Source organism: Rhagoletis zephyria, unplaced genomic scaffold (genome assembly GCF_001687245.7).
Source record: "Rhagoletis zephyria isolate East Lansing unplaced genomic scaffold, Rhagoletis_zephyria_1.1 Rzeph_scaffold_04710, whole genome shotgun sequence".
NCBI classification, from domain to species: Eukaryota; Metazoa; Arthropoda; class Insecta; order Diptera; family Tephritidae; genus Rhagoletis; species Rhagoletis zephyria.
In genome coordinates, this window is record NW_016161793.1 from 8,051 (window position 1) to 24,267 (window position 16,217).

Genomic DNA, 16,217 nt, shown 5'->3' on the forward strand with positions numbered 1-16,217 from the left:
TTTTCCAAGTTTTGGCGTATTGCCAATACTAGACCTTTGGTAGGTTTGGCAGATCTGAAGCCACACTGGTAAGGCGCAATCAGTTCGTTGACGGAGGGCTTCAGTCTTTCACACAACACGCTCGATTAAGTAGTTGGCACGCATGACCGGGTCGCCTTTCTTGTGGATTGGGCAGAGCGCACTTGAATTCCAGTCGTCGGGCATGCACCTTATTAGTACCATCGTAATTGAATAGCTCGGCTGACAGGCCGTCAGCTCTAGCAGCTTTGTTACTTTTCATCAGCATAATCGCTATTCGTACCTCGTCATAGTCAGGGGCAGGGATATCGACTCCATCGGCATCGACGTAGGGTTCGGGTTCGTCTTCTCTCCTTCTTTCTGTGCTGCTACCATTCAAAAGGGTGGAAGTGTTTCCTCCATAATTGAGTTCGTTCTGTTCATCGGTGACTAGGTCGCCATGGTTGTTCCTACAGGAGTCTTGAAACGTAAGTCGCTCAGCTCTCTGCTAAAAATTTCGGGTGTTTTTTCTGTCGGNTTAGGGTTCGGGTTCGTCTTCTCTCCTTCTTTCTGTGCTGCTACCATTCAAAAGGGTCGAAGTGTTCCCTCCATAATTGAGTTCGTTCTGTTCATCGGTGACTAGGTCGCCATGGTTGTTCCTACAGGAGTCTTGAAACGTAAGTCGCTCAGCTCTCTGCTAAAAATTTCGGGTGTTTTTTCTGTCGGCCAGCATTTCAAGCTCTTCGCGCTCACGTATTTCTACCTCTCTCTTATTATTGCGGCAAATACGTCTAGCTCCCTCTTCAGTCCATATGACGGTTCCATATAGCTCGCGTTGCGCCCGATGACAGCGTGATCCTGTAGGCGGCACCTTTTTTATATGCAGCTTCTTGACACTCCTTATCGTACCAGTAATGAGCGGGAAATGTGGNGACGTATTTCTACCTCTCTCTTATTATTGCGGCAAATACGTCTAGCTCCCTCTTCAGCCCATATGACGGTTCCATATAGCTCGCGTTGCGCCCGATGACAGCGTGATCCTGTAGGCGGCACCTTTTTTATATGCAGCTTCTTGACACTCCTTATCGTACCAGTAATGAGCGGGAAATGTGGTTCCACTGCTCGCGTATGTCGGTTAGTTGAAGAGTGCTCTCTCACAGCAGGTGTGAGAGTCGAGTGGTGAATCAATTGGCCGTCTGNTTTCCTTGCATTGTTGGGCGCACATTTTTCGCTGCACCGAGGCGGGTGTACGCTCTAAGCGCTCATAGAAGATATCTCTGGAAGCCTCATTCTTCTCTTCCAGCGGGGCAATGGCAGATATGAGCGAGATGTTGAAGAATCTCACTTTGATGTGGATTTTGGCTAGACGTTCGTCCACTAGAGTGAACGCCGGTACTCGGCGACGAAGTCTCTATCCCACCACAAATCCAACATTGACTTTGCGCTCCTTTACGTGGCAACTGTAGTTGACGTCGCAAGGCTCCACGCTCGCCCCGTCCATTGCATTTCATGGATTGTGGTGATGCCAGCCTTTATTTTCCCTGGTACATCAACCAGCCGGGCAGAGGCACCTTTCCGATTAAACGTTCGGATATTCCAGGTGCATACCTACAAATCATAGTCCTTCTTACGTTTTCAATGAACGTCATCAAAAGAAGGCATGTATTTTTTTTTATTGGGCAGGGTTTTAACGTGGCGGGACCCAAACCCAGCGCNTCAAATCATAGACCTTCTTACGTTTTCAATGAACGTCATCAAAAGAAGGCATGTATTTTTTTTTATTAGGCAGGGTTTTAACGTGGCGGGACCCAAACCCAGCGCAGGCGGGGTTTTACGCCCTCCGACTTAAGTTTGCTTCCAAACGAGTGTTCGGTCGCTACCCATAGGATTCATGGATATAAATATCCGGACGTAGTGAGCTGCGATTTGAACCGTAAGCACGCGAATCACTTCTGGCCACTCCCAGGTGAATGGCGATGGTGGTAAAAGGCGAATATCAGAACTAAACCCTGATGTATTTTTTTTAAATTCATGGTTTTACATACCTGTATAGTAAACCAAATAGCCGGACAAGACGTAATTCAAAATAAAAAATTTAAAAAATTATCTTTTTTCTATACTCTGTAATATTGCTCGGCAATTTTGTAAGATAAACTAACAATTTATAATCGTTGCTTTCCAGCGAAATATCTTCTCTTAAATGTTATATTTACTTATGTATAAATATGAGGGCGTATACAACATTTTGAGTATGGAGATTTTTTATGCTGGTATATTCATTTATGCTAAATATATTGATATTTTTTTGTTTTGTCACACCGTGTAATAAATAAAAAAAATCATTAAAGGCCGTTAACTTACCTATTTTAAACTATAGTTAAATCATTAGTTAAACTTAACTATAGAAAATTCTGTGTAATCTTTCTGTAGTTAAGTTTAACTAATGATTTAACTATAATTTGAAATACATATATTAGTAGCCCCTGATATGCCATTTTTATTATAAAAATTTATGTACGCTACGTGTTTTCTGCCATCTGCTGTAATTACTTAAAACGTAAACGTCTTGGTTGATCACCAAACGCGTCTATAGTTTTATCAATAATCTCAGATTAGTTCTCTGATACAAAACTTTCGAAATGTTCATACATAAGCTTAGTATCCAGCTCTTAAGAAAAGCAAAAACTCCATATAAAATGACGTACAAGAAATGGCTAAGAAATTTTCTTGAGTCAAATTTCCTTAAGGCAGTACGCAGTTCTTCAGAAATTTAGTACGCTTTCTACTACGGTTTTCTAAAGTTTTTTGTGAAAAAAGAGCACAAGGCAACCCAGGTTTGCAACAGAAATATATGCCCGTTCCATTATTTCTTGAGGAAAGAGTGAGGCAACAGGCTGTGAGGTATAAAAAATGTCAAAATTCCTTGGACACGACGCGAAACAATGGCAATTTTTTCTTGAACGTTTTCTTAAGAGCTGGATACTAAGCTATAAGTTGAAAATTCTGCACAAGAAAATTAACAAACGTATCCTGCGTTGGAGTTTACTTGCATACACTGAAAATAAAATCTGCGTACATATAACGGAAACTTGCGTATATCTTACGAAAATTTTTGTCATTTTGAGCCACGAAAGTTTTTCGTTGATTGTACAAAATCGTTTTCGTACATACTACGAAAATATGAGACATCAGATCTTTACGAACGAATTTCGTACTATTCACTAAAGAATTTCGTACTATTTCTTTATTTTTTTACGAAATTTCTGTAAAATGCACAAAAACAATTCGTATACATATATTAACGAAATTATTTTCCTAAAATCTGCGACTGTTTCGTAGAATTCGCGATTGCTTTCATTCACCACATTGTAAAAACATAGTACTAATTATAACACAACACTTTTATTTTGTTTTTATCCTAAATTTAAAACATTTTTCTTTAACAAATGTTTTGCAAAAACGCTTAGCATTAATGATTGAAATATAATGAAAGTGTTGTGTTATAACACTGTGAGACAAATGGTAGGGGTCAGTGATCGGGAAGGATTCAAACTACCGGGGAAAGTTATATCGGTAAAAAAGAAGTTATACGTGTCCCGGCGTTTCGCTGTGTCACGTCTAGGAATCGAGATATATCGATTTGAAGTTAGTAACTATCATATAGGGGAAATTGTCACCTTTGGTGGTCTTTTTTTTTGACATAACTCGAGAACCACTAGTCCGATTTTGCTCAAACAAATTCAAGAAAATTAAAAATTACAATTCCTTTAACCTGTTCATATAACCTTTTTATAGAATCAACAGTTTTGCCGGTAAAAATAAATGTATGAAGAAAAAAATATTTTTTGCCTAAAATATAAAATAAATATTTTTTTATTTTTTAAATTCATAAAAAATCCAAAACGGAAAAAAGGCAAGTCGTATTACTTTCACGCAAAGTCACATAACCTTTAAGCAAAATGAGATATAGATCATGAAAATCGATGGACGCGTTTCGCTTTTATTCACAATTAAGTGAAGGTATCTCATTTTGACAAGAATATTGATTTTATGTTTCAACTGAATTTGGATAATATTTATTATATATTATTTATTATTAACACGTAAAATTAAAAATTATTACAGGTAATTATTAGGTTATTACATAGATACATAGGTTATAAAAATCGATGAACGCAAAACTTATTTTCGTTTGTTTGCGCCCTTTACTTTCTTGCGTGGTGGTTCGCCCACTTGTTCAGAGTCTGTATCGGATGATCTGTCATACTAAAATCAATTGTTTTACTCGTTAACTTCATTTTTGTGACTTACCCTCGGAGGAAACTCCCATTGTATATTCTTCATCTTCATCTTCATTGTCAGGATCGTACGTCTTTTGCGACCACCAACAAATTTCAGCCACCAGCGAATCGAGCCTTTTGCCTTTGTATCGCGTTTCCATTGGCATTGCCACTTGATGGAAGCGCTCGCCATGTTCATCCGACTCTGAGGCTAGCTGCTTGCTGAAGTATTCGAGATAGTGATGCAAGAAGTGAATTTTGAGGGACATATTCACTCCAATTTTCAGGAAGTAGTGCAACATCTTGGTCACAAGAGCGGGGTAATTGTGTGCTCGCGTACTTCCCATAAAATATCGTATGACTTTCTTCACTGCCCTCCACGCAAAGTAATCATTACCGTCTAAAGCACCTTTAAATTCCTTTGATTTCATGAGCTTTCGTATATCCGGCCCGTTCAGAACCCCTTCCTTCAATTTTGCTTCGCTGATTGGTGGGAAAATATTTTTCAAACAATCAAGAATTTTCGGTTGCTTCACAATGGCCTTGATGAAATTTTTTACGATTCCCAGTTTGGTATGGAGAGGGGGCATGAGGACGTTCTCCATTGGCACCAGTGGATCATTTACGCAGTTGTGTCCTTTCTCCGTTGGATCTCGAGCAAGCCAGTCATGCGTTTCGTATTGGTTTTCTTTTAAATCGGGTATCCCAAAGACACAAGAAACACATGTTTTTCGTATAGCCTCCTTGGAGACCTCTTAGCATCGCCACGACTTTCAGATCACAACTGATCCGCCACATGTGATCAGTGTAGCAAACTTTATCCAAAATTATTTTCATGGAATCGTATGTTTCGCTCATGTCTGTGCTGTAGCCAATGGGAAGGCTTGGTTTTTTATTATATTTATGTAGCAAAACGACTTTCAGGCTGGATTTCGAAGAATCGATGAACATTCGCCAATCAGCTGCGACATAATTAATGGCCATCGCCTCCATCAGTCCCTTTATATCGTGGCAGTAAACAAATGTGTTCCCTTCATTGAGTGTGTAGTACCGTTGGAATAGCAATTGTCGTCTTCGATATCCGGTGACTTTGACATTAGGCTCCAAATTGTTGCCTTCTTTCAAAAGCTGGGCAAGTTTTTCTGCTTCACGTTGTGAAAGGTTTATCTGCAACAATCTTGTCCATTCTTGCTTGTGATATTGGAATTATTTTGTTCGATGGGCCGGCTTCTGGTGTTGGTTTATAGGTGAAATCCGATTGATCCATTGTTTCAATAGAAAAAGAAGTTTCTCTGTCAGGACTTGGAAGCGGTGGAATTGGTATTTCATCCGAATGCGGTAGAGGTATTTGTGCACTTTTAACAGATATGTAAACTCTTCGTTTAAGGCCTTTACGATTTACTCCACATATTTTGTTTGCGCAAGCGTAACAGTTGTCGGAATTGTGCTCTCCTGGATCAGTCCAAATCATTGGTACACCAAAACGAAGTGAACTGCGTTTCCCTTGGATCCACATGTTAAGACCATTGTAGCACGTTTTACAAATTTTGTCTGGGTCCCACGAAACGCCGCGAATTATTTCGGAATCAAAATAAAGTTGAAAAGCGCGCTCCACTTGCTCAGTGAGTAATGCAGTATTTGTTGAAAAGGCTCTTTTGCCACAAACGTAACAAAATAAATTGATATTTTCTGGACAATTTGCACTCATTTCGGTTTTATACTTTTATTACTTTTTCGTCACTTTAAAAAAATCGTACTTTACGCGTTCGGAGACACTTGTTGAATGACAAAAATCGATTAATGAACACCTATAAATACTACGTAAGTTTCAATATTTTACTGAGAGGTACTTATGAATTGGCGCATCTTTTAACGGTGGCTATATACCTGTTTCGTGTGCGTTTTAAATTTTTCGAAACGTTCTAAAACATGACCACTCATAAATGTGGGTGCAATTTGTGTAAAAAAAATCATGCAGGTAGCCAACGAAAAAAACCCAAATAATTAAAAAAGTGCACTTTCCTTTTTTCCTTTTAATTGTCCACGCACATTTATGACCGTTTTTTAGTTTGTTACCGCTACCATAAAAATCAAATAACCTTTTGTTTATGACTTTTTTTTTTAATTCTGACAATCATAAAAAAAAGTCATCAATGTTTTTTCCAAGGAATTTTGAGCATATCTCGAGCAAATTTTTGAAATTCATACCTTTACTTAATTTTGAATAAAAGCGAAACGCATACATTGATTTTCATGATGTATGTCTCATTTTGTTCACAGGTTATGTGACTTTACGTGACACTTTTTTCCGTTTTGGATTTTTTATGAATTAAAAAAAAAAATTTTTATTTTTAGGCAAAAATCCTTTTTTTCTTCATACATTTATTTTTACCGGCAAATCTGTTGAGTATATAGAAAAACGTTATATTCACAGATTAAAGGAATTGTAATTTTTAATTTTTTTTTAATTTGTTTGAGCAAAATCGGACTAGTGGTTCTCGAGTTATGTCAAAAAAAAAGACCACCAAAGGTGACAATTTCCCCTATTTGATAGTTACTAACTTCAAATCGATATATCGCGAAACGCCGGGCCACGTATAACTTGTTTTTGACCGATATAACATTTCCCGTTGGTTTCATCCCATCCCGATTTTGACTGTCGCATAGTGTAATTTGAGCTATGTTTTTTTTATTGTTTGAAGAATAAAAGCAACAATACATTCTACGAAAGAAGTGCAGATATTACAAGTATAATTGTCGTAAATAATAAGTTTTACCTAAATTTTCTAACTACTCTGCAGTTTAAAATTAAAAAAAAAGGTTATTTTACCTATAATAAAACTTAAGTGTTCTATTTATATGCATACGAATAGGTTCTATACTACATATTTTTTTATTGCTTAGCCTTCATTCAATAAATTATATTGATGCAAAGTTTTAAATTATGAAACTCAACAAAACTCTTATTAAATATTATAAGATAAGAAAGAAAGAATATTAAAAATACTGGTTTCTCTTTCTAAAACATTATAATATTTTTATGTGGAGGTATTTGGTAGATTAGCAGCTTCTTCGATGTTTGTTTCCTTGACGACTGTAAATTAAAGGAAAATTATAAGGCGTTTGAAAGGCAAGTTTCAGTGAAAAATCATACTCTACTTACTTAAAATTTCATTAAGTAGTGCGTATGTTCCTGGCTTGGGCTTGCCGTTGATAGGTAATGATGCCTATTTATGAAGTCCGACGTAACAGCCCAAGGCTCAGCGTAGGCGATGTTAAAAACATTGTATGCTTAAAATAATATATCCCCACCTTTAATATTTAATTTTGTATTGTATTTTTATCCAACAAATCCCTTTTTAAAACGTTTAAAATTAAATTACATATATGTACGTCTCACAGCAGCCAACTAGTAATTTCGCAATGTCTCGCGGTAAATAAAAATATGATGAAATATTGAACTGCCGGTAATTTAGTATATTGTACGAAAATATTCGTATGCTGTACGAATTTAAAAAACATATTTCTGCATTTGTTCTATGTACGAAAGTATTAAGTGAATTGTACGAATACAGAATTGTAGATTTCGTAAATTTTAAAACCATACGTAAATATTACGAATTCCTTCGTACAGTAAACAAAATTTTTCGTAAAGAGATTTGTTCAGTAATTTACGAATGCGTTCCGTAAAATAAACATAAGTTTTCGTAAATTGTACTGAAAAAATGCCTTACGAAAGTCCTTTCGTTATATTTACGAATGGTTCGTAAAATCTTGTTTCGTTGTGGAAAATATGTTCGTATTATGAATGAAAGTTTCGTACATTGTACAAAAACTAAGACTATCATCGTATAAAAGTGAAAATAAATCGCTGAAATTTTGTATCTGCATAAAGAAAAAACAGTGTTGCCCTACAAAACAACTACACTATGAAGCGGCCTTAAACTCGCACTGAAAAACAGGTCAGTAGTTTAAACTTAGTTTAAATTTAAACTGAGTTTAAATCAGCACTAAAAAACTGTCCCTAAGAAATCGCCTCATGGGAGGAAGGTCAGTAAAATTATTATTTTTGAATTATAATATTCCCCTTTTGAACTTTGGCTACTAGATTAAAACACTGTCAAGGTTAAGCACTCGTTCAAAGTGTTTATAATATAGAAAAAATTTAGGTAATACTTGACTTGAGGTAATACGATCACTTATGTTGATTATAGCTTTTATAGATTTTTTAGCTTTTATTCCTAACATTCGCATTCGCATTCGCGTTCGCACATTCTCATCCGCACATTCGGATTCCGAAAATTCGCATGTGAAAAATATGACATTCCAAACATCCCTAATACATACATACGCACGTTAAAAGTACGCTTTCTACAATGAAGCTTGACAGAGAATGCTTTGGCCACTAAATTAACATATTAACGAGAGATAAATTAATATTTCATATCAATAATCGCATGAAAAATAATATTTCTTGCCTTCATTTATTTGGAGAGGGGTATTTGGGATCAACTTGCCAAATAAAGAGAAATTATAGGCATCTAACTTGATTCATGGCAGAGTGAACAATCACATCGGAAGAACCAATCGAAGCTATATGTCCTACACGGAACCAAAAACGTACATATTATATATGAATTTGTGCATAAGACGCGTGAAAATAATCATAAATATTGAACCAATGTACGCCTTCATGAGTCAGGTGTATATTAGAGTGGTTCATGAAAACACTCTTTTTGGAAATTCATAAACGCTACATCAGAATATTGTTATTTGTGATAAAAAAAGAGACACGTTTTTTTATTTAAAAAAAAAATGTTTTCTTAGAGGTCGCGCTGGTCGGTTTTTTATAAAAACGCTGATGTTTTAAATTTTTTTATTTTCTTGACATGTTAAAATGCAGCTAAAAGTGTGGTTTTTACATATAATTACTCTGGTATTATTGGGGAACTTTCCCTTAATTACACACCTGTCTTGGACCATTAGAATGGGTCTAGTTCCCAAAAATATGCTCTCGAAAAGACACTAGTAAAATTAAAACGTTGATACTGAACGATTTACGCATTGTCATGGGTTGGAACTTGTTACCAGGGGGTTTCTGGGGTTGCTAATTAGGAATCTGAAGTCAGTTTTTCGAAATGCAAAATGGCGGATCTAAAATGGCTGTCCATTTAAAAAAAAAATGATTGGATTTGTTCCAATCACGTGACTCGAGAGTTTTTGGGGTCGCAGATTACGAATATGAAGTCAATTTTTTTTAAATTCAAAATGGTGGATCCAATATGGCGATCGAATTAAAAAAAGGACTAAAATTAAAACGTTGATATTGAACGTTTTAAACATTTTCAAGGGTTAAAACTCGTCTCCAGTGGGTTCTGAGGCTGCTGATTACGAATCTGATGTCAGATTTTAAAAATTCAAAATGGTGGATCCAATATGGCGATCGAATTAAAAAAAGGACTAAAATTAAAACGTTGATATTGAACGTTTTAAACATTTTCAAGGGTTAAAACTCGTCTCCAGTGGGTTCTGAGGCTGCTGATTACGAATCTGATGTCAGATTTTAAAAATTCAAAATGGTGGATCCAATATGGCGATCGAATTAAAAAAAGGACTAAAATTAAAACGTTGATATTGAACGTTTTAAACATTTTCAAGGGTTAAAACTCGTCTCCAGTGGGTTCTGAGGCTGCTGATTACGAATCTGATGTCAGATTTTAAAAATTCAAAATGGTGGATCCAATATGGCGATCGAATTAAAAAAAGGACTAAAATTAAAACGTTGATATTGAACGTTTTAAACATTTTCAAGGGTTAAAACTCGTCTCCAGTGGGTTCTGAGGCTGCTGATTACGAATCTGATGTCAGATTTTAAAAATTCAAAATGGTGGATCCAAAATGGCGACCATCTTTAAAAAATGATTGGATTTGTTTGAAACTCTTAACCGCCATTTTGAATTTTGAAAATCTGACATCAGATTCGTAATCAGCAACCCCCGAAACCCCCTGGTAACAATGTTCAACCCATGACAATGCGTAAATCGCTCAGTATCAACGTTTTAATTTTAGTACTTTTTTTTAATTTGATCGCCATATTGCATCCGCCATTTTGAATAAAAAAAAAATTGACTTCAGATTCGTAATCGGCGAACCCAAAAACTCTCGAGTGCCGTGCACTGCCTTCGATTTTTAGTAATTTGATGTGGGGTTCCATAAAATGAAAATTGTTTAGTAAGGGTTCCATCATCTTAAAAGTTTAAGAACCCCTGGGCTAGAGTATAATAGTAGTGCGGGCAAACTCTTTAAACTTTCCATACAGAACGCAACGTTTTGATAAAACTTCAATATGACGGCCAGTAAATCCAAAAAAATTTGATTTTTATTAAAATTACCTTCAGCAGCTCATTTGGATCTTAGGCATAGTTCCCCAGTAAGTTTTGTCCACGAGAAATTGAATCAGAAAAATTGCTGAAAACGTACCCTTTTCATAACCATTTTCGGTACTTTCGTAGAGCTAACCCCCGTTTCATCCACTTTTCTTACCGTTTTCGGATTAATTTTTCGAATTTTTTGCTGGCTGGGCTGTTCTCGTAACAAGCGCAGCAGCTTCGCGCACGTGTATATGTTACTTATTCTAGGTCCCTGAAGTAATCACTACAACATTCACCGACTGGTTTCGCACACATGCCATAACTTAGTGCTTATCTAGTGCCAATTTATGCCGCTAAAAAAAATTTAGTGCTCTGTAAATTTTGGTAAAAACATGTGGTAGCCATCTCTTCAGCTGAAATAAGCACTACACTATCAATATCTCTGGAACCAAAAAGCGTATATACTTCTACCTGACGGCATAATTTAGTGCTGCAAAATGAGCATCCCTACTCCGAGTCCTAGCGAAATGGCTAGCCCTATCGCACATACTTCATATTCAAAGGTTTCATTATCGATTTGGAAATCGATAGTTGTTCCGCATTTACATTCGCCTAAAAAAAATATGTATATTTATAAAAGTACAATCAAATGTTTTAATTTTATTTATTGCGATGGCATGAGAATAATAACACTGGATCACAAATTTTAGTTTGATTTTTGTTCTCCAAACGCCACTATCAAATTCCTATGTAGAATTGCTCGATGATTCCGAAAATCGAGCTAATTCTTTTTTCTATCGATGCGTTTTGCTTTTAAACTTTTATTATTGTGGTTTCTGTTACAGATTGAATCATATTTTAAATGAAAATTATTAAAAATAAATAAAAAAACATAATTTGGAAACAATATCATTTTGAATTACGTTGCTAATTAGTTGACCGCTTACACAATTTGCAATTTGTAGAGGAGGGTGTTGTGGAGGGTTTTTTTTTAAATATTCGAATTAAAAATTTCGAAATTTTGATGCCAATTTTTTGAAGTTAGTCTAGGCTTTAAATTATTGATCCTAAATATACCTAAATACAGTTACAGTTACAGGACAGTTAGAATGGACCTAGTTCCGGAAAATATGCTCCCGAAAAGAGACTACTAAAATTAAACGTTGATACTGAACGTTTTAAGCATTGTCAAGAGCTTACAATTGTTTCCAGTGGGTTTCTGGATCCGCCATTTTGAATTAAAAAAATTGACTTCAGATTCGTTATCAGCGACCCCAAAAACTCCCGAGTGCCGGGTTTCGAACAAATCCAATAATTTTTTGAATTTTTTTTCGCCATTTTGGATCCGCCGTTTTGAATTTTGAAAAAATGACTTCAGATTCCTAATTATCAACCCCAAAAACCCCCTGGTAACAAGTTCCAACCCATGATAATGCGTAAATCGTTTAGTATAAACGTTTTAATTTTAGCAGTCTCTTTTCGAGAGCTTATTTTCAAGAAAATAAAAAAATTTAAAACATAAACGTTTTTGTAAAAAAACGACCAGCGCGACCTCTAATTTTGTTTTTTTTCAAAATAAAAAAACACGTTTCGCTTTTTTATCACAAACAACAATAATTTGAGGTAGCGTTATAGAATTTCCAAAAAAAAAAAACAAAATTGTTTGAACCACTCTAATGTATACATAAATGTAAGAATTAAATAAATAAATAAAATACATAACAAGTATTTTGTAATTAATAAAATAAATTAATAATTGTAATACATATGTATTGCAATAAAAAGTATAATCAAAATAAAATTATTGTTACCATTCATGGATGCGCGAATTTTATCTCTTGTAACCTTTTCGTCACTGAAACGAAATCCGCAATTTTTATTTTTTTTTTACAAAATTTCCGGTGAGCCATGATTGCCAAAAATGGATTTGAAAACAGTATAAGCCCTGGGATACCTTTTGCCAGTGCTAGTTCTATTTAGTAATAACACTTTTTCTTCAAGCGTCTCCTCAAAAGATCGTTTAGTATCAAAAAATGTGAAATTTTCGACAGATTGGACTTTTCGCAATTAGTTGAAGAATCTGATGAATTATTAAAATCGTTATGTGTGGACAAAATCTTTTTAAGAGTGATGACGTTCAGGCAACTGACTGCGAGAAACATGTTTTGACATAAGGTTATATATTGTTTACGGCCGTACGACATTACCCTGGAGTGAGAAGTCAAACCAGTTAGAAAAAATACTGGTTCATAAACTAGTATGTGCCTACCAGTTCGACTTTTCGAAGAACTTAAGCGTTCAGCGACATCTGCCTTCGAGTTGCCAAAGCCTAAAATAAAACGCAATTAATTGCTTTTCTTACAAATGTCGGCTGTGGCGTCACGTGAAGACTACTGGTCCTGGTTCTGCGATCGCAGGTTCGAGGCTGCTTGGACGTGGTTAAGATTTTTAAAGTTAGATCAATGAAAGTAGGAAAATTTATTTTAATTTAAATATAAATAACAAACTTAAAAATCTAGTTGCATTACAAAAAAAAGAAACAAATATATGGGAAGAAATACTTGTGCCATAAAAAAATAGATTAAAAAAATATTTTTTTTTATTAAACCTAAGAATAACAAAAAAAACCCTAAATAAAAAATATAAAAAAAAGAAATATTATAAAAAATAAAAATTATAAATAAAATTTTCCCTGCATCAGGGCTTGAACCTGGTACCTCAGGCATACCACGCGAGTGCTTTGCTCTGTCGGCCATTGCGACTGTTGGAGCGCCGCGAGCAAAAAGGCATACTAATGCTTTTCATAGGGGATGAATTGGCAGAGTATCTCATCAACTGGTATGATGCTACTAGTAGATGCTGATGCATAGCCTGACAATTGACATCTCGTAGGACATCGCAATGTTAAAAATACCAGTCGCTAACATTGAAAAAGGATAGAACGTGAACTAGTTGGGCTGAAACGCAAACTGGTAGAATTCTAGTTCACAACTAGTAGCTTTCCCTGCAGGGTATTTACATCACTCGCCAGTTCTACCCAAACTTTTGCCTTTTTAGAGAAAATTTTTATTGAATCGTCGGCAATAGATATGGACTAAATTATGTCGTAAGGTAGAAGTATATGCGCTGTTTGGTTCCAGAGATATTGATAGCGTAGTGCTTCCTTCAGCTTCAGAGATGGCTACCACATGTTTTTACCAAAATTTTCAGAGAAAAAAAAATTTTGTTGCGGCATAAATTGGTACTAGATAAGCACTAAATTATGTCGCAAGGTAGAAGTATATGCGCTTTTTGGTTTCAGAGATATTGATAGTGTAGTGATTACTTCAGCTGAAGAGATGGCTACCACATGCTTTTGCCAAATTTTTCGGAGAAAAAAAAAATTGTTTGCGACATAAATTGGCACTAGATAAGCACTAAATTATGTCGTAAGGGAGAAGTATTTGTGCTTTTTGGTTTCAGAGATATTGATAGTGTAGTGCTTACTTCAGCTTCAGATTTGGCTACCACATGTTTTTACGCAAACTTACAGAGCACTAAATTTTTTTTTTTAGCGGCATAAATTGGCAATAGATAAGCACTAAATTATGTCGTAAGGTAGAAGTATTTGTGCTTTTTGGTTTCAGAGATATTGATAGTGTAGTGCTTACTTCAGCTTCAGATTTGGCTACCACATGTTTTTACGCAAACTTACAGAGCACTAAATTTTTTTTTTAGCGGCATAAATTGGCAATAGATAAGCACTAAATTATGGCATGTGTGCGAAACCAGTCGGTGAATGTTGTAGTGATTACTTCAGGGATCTACTTATTCTTTGGAACTTCACAATCACTGTGAAAGAGCGAATTAAATCGATTTTAGAGGCAGTCGGGAACGAACTTATAAAAAGTTTGAAAACTTGTGAATTTTTTTGTTTGCAACTTGCCGAAAGTACCGATGTAGTGGGACTTACAGTATTGGACATATCTATAGCACCCCCCTTTCAAAGCGATATTGTTTGCCACTTATGTTTAATTATTTGTTTTAAGAATTTTCAATTAAAATACAGTTCATTCTCTAACAAAATCCGTATAAACCAATGTTTTAAACTTTTTAAAAGACCGCTAAAAAGTGCAACAAACTTTCCCTTAAATTTCAAACTTTTTTCTCAGAAGCTCTAGAATTGTTTTGAGTACACAGTTTTATAGCGCATTCAATTTTGTCCAATAATGTGGAAGTTTGAAGGCGCTAAAGATTACCGTTGATTTTTTAGAATTTTTTTTGTCTCATTTGCTCCCATATAACGACTAAACACAATTTATTTTTATATGGCAGAAACCCGCAACATCCTCGGCGAATTCTACCGCTTCTGAGAAAAATGTTTGAAATTGGGGTGAAAATTTGTTGCACTTTTTTTCGGTCCTTTAGAAAGTTTTGAACTTGAGTTTATGTGAGTTTTGTGAGAGAATGAACCGTATTTTAATTGAAAATTCTTAAAAATAAATAAATAAACATGAGTGGCAAACAATATCACTTTGAAATGGGGGTGCTATTGTATTGGCCAATACTGTATGTTCTTCTCCTGTTAGTGAGGTACCCATTCGGAATGAAAATCGAAGAATAACTTTTGATGAGCGAAGTACTTGAGACTTACACCACTGGCGACGAAATTTTTAAAGCTATCAACAAATTTGTACAGAAAAATGGTTTGAAATGGAGCAAGTGTGCGGATATTTGCAGTGGTTGGTAAAACGAAAGGAGCGATGTCTAGGATGAAGCCAGAGGTAGAAAACGCAACGATAAGTCTCTGTATGATCCCTCGGTATTCCTTGGCGACCAGAAAGATGCCGCTGGATTTAAAACCCGTATTGGACGACGCTGCGAAGATAACAGAGGCCTGCGAAATTAAAATACATCTTTGGGTTTTTCTAGCTCGTCGAGATTTTTTTATTGGTGGCATTTATATTTTAGAATTTCTAGCAATTTGCATGAAAACCCCATAAGTAACCAAAGTAAATCAGAAAAACGCATGTAACTTCGAAGTTAACGCCAAGAAAATTGATAACAGCCCGTTTCACCAGCAATTTAAACGGAAAATGATTTTTTATTTTCTGTCAATTTCTATATAACATTCCAAAAATTAAAATCATTTTTGACTTAAATTTCTTTCGTGAAATTGGCTGTAAAAGTTATTTTCTTGGCATTACCAGCGTTAGCGGTTTAGAAAAACCATTGTCGAATATTTTCCCAACATTGACTCTGAGGATGTCTGCAGCTGGACAACAAACCCGTTTTCATGTGACCCGAAAAGTATACCTACTGGGATGACAAATTAAGCTTTTGAAAACCTTCTGGACATCAGTGACGACCGCACTTTGAATATTAACTAATACGAAGGGAGCCAAGAGAGTTCTGGATGCAAGTGTATGTAGAAAATACTGCTGTTGGCAAGATTGCATTAAAAATTCAAGTGACTTTTACCTTTACATTTCTATATGAGACTGCATTTTCAACAATTGCTTACATAAACAAATAATTTTTAAGCAAAAAAAAAACCGACTTTAATTCTCATATACAAATTTAAGATATC

General features: G+C 35.4%; 1 protein-coding gene across 2 annotated transcripts; it reads right to left on the bottom strand.

Moving 5' to 3' along the window:
- Positions 1-4,122: 4,122 nt before the first annotated feature.
- LOC108371107 (uncharacterized) lies at positions 4,123-6,066 on the bottom strand. 2 transcript variants are annotated; one of them, XM_017626606.1, is made up of 2 exons: positions 5,531-6,066; positions 4,123-4,240 (listed from the first exon to the last, which is right to left on the bottom strand). In XM_017626606.1, the coding sequence occupies exons 1-2, from the start codon at positions 5,983-5,985 to the stop codon at positions 4,180-4,182; spliced, it is 516 nt and encodes a 171-aa protein (XP_017482095.1). In that variant the 5' UTR covers positions 5,986-6,066; the 3' UTR covers positions 4,123-4,179. The 2 variants fall into 2 exon arrangements, with proteins under 2 accessions (XP_017482095.1, XP_017482096.1); XM_017626607.1 differs by having other exon boundaries at positions 4,123-4,255; positions 5,506-6,066.
- Positions 6,067-16,217: the final 10,151 nt, after the last annotated feature.